The sequence below is a fragment of the Dendronephthya gigantea genome, unplaced genomic scaffold, assembly GCF_004324835.1.
Source record: "Dendronephthya gigantea isolate DGI-Jeju-01 unplaced genomic scaffold, DenGig_1.0 000320F, whole genome shotgun sequence".
In the NCBI taxonomy this organism is placed as follows: domain Eukaryota; kingdom Metazoa; phylum Cnidaria; class Anthozoa; order Malacalcyonacea; family Nephtheidae; genus Dendronephthya; species Dendronephthya gigantea.
Genome location: NW_021163330.1, coordinates 80,114 through 82,707, shown reverse-complemented (window position 1 = coordinate 82,707; position 2,594 = coordinate 80,114). Strand labels below are relative to the sequence as shown.

Genomic DNA, 2,594 nt, shown 5'->3' with positions numbered 1-2,594 from the left:
TATCTCTTTCCGTTGAACTGAACATTTTCACGAAACTTCTCATGGACTGTTTCTTCGTTTGGCAGAATCCCAAGAGATTGTAGGTTCCAAAATTGTTTAATTTTTGAATCGAGTGACTTTTCTTCAACCACTTTTGATGATATGTTCAGGACATGGGTCTCAGTGAGATTGACGGTGGATTCTCGGTGGTCAGAAACTGGGACAACAACAGGACCAGACAACACGTAGCCAAGCTTAGTTGAAATGGCTACTGGACCATGACTACTATCACGAACGACCTCACCAGTTACCAATAGTGCCAATAAAAATCAGCCCCAATAAGAATATCTACAGCAAGCTCGGCGGAATTCTGCGTACTGTCCGCTAACTCTAGTCCGTGTAAGTGAGGATAGGTTCTTTGTGTGAATTGAATGATCTGGTTGCTAATTGGAGCGCATATTGTGGGAACAACGTATGCTGACATATATATCTCCATTCCATCCATTGTCTCAACCGTCAGCCGGACAATGTCACATCGCTGTAATTTGGCTGAGGTTTCTCCAAACGTTTTAATGAGTAACGTATCATTACCAGACACTGGAAGGCGAAGGACTCTTTGCTGGTTTCCGGTGATATAACTTCTTTGACTACAACTGTCAAATATGATTCTTGCATTTACGCTAGCTTGATCACAACCAGGTTTGCTGACCTTGGCTCTTGCCGTTTGTAATAGAATACTGTTCTTCGAATGGATTAACATGCTGATAGTCTGGTTATTTCCATAAGCAGGAGTTTGCTGAGAGGTATCATTTGAATTGTTCCCTGTGTTCCTTTTGAAGATTCTTGGTTTTTCACTTGATCTGAATTGGTTGGAGATTCACATATTGATACGTGGTGATTCAAATGACAACGAGGGCATCCTTTTTTGGGTTTCCTACAGTTTGCTGCCAAGTGTCCTGTCCGTAGACATACAAAACACTTTCCCTTTTTCCGCAGAATTTGTTTTCTTGCAGAGATTTGGGTAACAATAGCACAGCTAGCTGATGTATGATTTCCCTTGCAGTAGGTGCACCATGGACCCTGTTGATCATCATTGTTGGTGTCAGTGAGCAGTGAATGCTATGTAGAATTATGCCATGATTCCCTCTGTATCGATTGTCCCTGTTACATGGTGAGGAACCAGGAATATGTTGACATTTTTCACGGAGTTGTAATTCTTTATGGAATGCTTCTAAAATAGGCTCTAATTGCTAGTCATTCGATGTCAATTCTCTTGTCATGGCAATACGCATTTCCTCAGGAATCTTTGCCATTATAACTGGGGATAAAAAGCTACCATAGGTCTCAGAGTTAATACCAATGTTCTTCAGGCTTCGAACATTTGATTCAGTCTTGTCATGAATAGCACGCAATTTCTTCGTTTCATCAATTGTGGTTGCAGCAGGTAATTTAAGCAAGGACTCAACATGTGCAGAAATAAGAACTTGTTTGTTCCCATATCTGTCCTTCAAGAGCTCAACTGCTTCCTCATAATTTTCACTGGAGAGGGAAAACCCACTTATTGTCTCAGCAGCCTGCCCATGTACAAGAGATTTTAGATAATTGAACAGGTCCACAGAGTTCAGACTTTCAATAACACGCACAGCTGATTGAAATGAGTCCCAAAAGGGTGTCCACTCGACAGGATTCCCACCAAATTTCTTTAGTTCTAACTTAGGTAATCTTGCATGAACAATGTTTGGCTTTCCATACAATGCACTCAGGGGGGTTGAGGAGCCAGATGAGGGGTTTTCATTATTTGAGCTTCCCATAACAGCAGATGCTTCATAACTTGCAATAGTGGATTTAACATCAGAAATACAATCATAAACAGCACTTACGAATTCACAACTGGTTTCGACTTCTTGATCAATTGCTTTTTCCTCTTCGAGTAATTCTGCGATTTCAGTATCCATATTTCTTAGCTGCGATAATTTATCCTTTGATTCAGATTCCAAAGATTTGAGCTTTTTTAACAACCCCACATTTCCTCCTTCGACCTTTTTGAGTGTTTCTCTAGCCATAGACATAATTTTCTTTGCATGACTTCGATGTCCAGCTCGAATTCTCACTTTTTTACTTACATCCGCCATGTTTGATTCACAAATTATCAATGATAAAACACGAATTTTAGACCTCAATAGACTTCAATTCCCGGGAGTCGGCACCAAAATGTTTGAATGACTATATTTCCTTGACAAAATCCCTCAAATGATTTAGAATTCCCTGGTAATTCTTCCCTTTTTGAACGATTTATTTCCGACATATAAAATTACAAAACCAAACACATTTACGACTTCAATCCGAATACATTTTTGCGGGAAAACGCGCGAGATAAACACACGTGCGTCAAACATGTACAAAAAGTACATAAATGTCCTTTTGAGTTCCTACGTATCCAAATGTCTCTAACAGTGTATGCAGAGCGGCTGAAGATTACGAGCGCACCGCCTGCGAGAAATAGAGTTGTTCTGACCCGACTAAGGGTTGTTTAATTAACGTTCACGCAATCCCCACGGCAACCTCGCAAGCCTGGCTTTTCTACATACGCGGCCAGGGTCGTAACTAGAGCGATC

The 2,594-nt window shown here is 40.7% G+C and overlaps 1 protein-coding gene across 1 annotated transcript; it reads right to left on the bottom strand.

Moving 5' to 3' along the window:
* Positions 1–1,229: 1,229 nt before the first annotated feature.
* LOC114541902 lies at positions 1,230–2,111 on the bottom strand. The gene has a single exon (XM_028561698.1). It carries the CDS (start codon positions 2,109–2,111, stop codon positions 1,230–1,232), a length of 882 nt encoding a protein of 293 aa, XP_028417499.1.
* Between the last annotated feature and the right edge of the window lie 483 nt (positions 2,112–2,594).

What these genes read in the sequence shown, in the direction of transcription:
- LOC114541902 (XM_028561698.1), bottom strand. Translation starts at nt 2,111, where the DNA reads ATGGCGGATGTAAGTAAAAAAGTGAGAATTCGAGCTGGACATCGAAGT.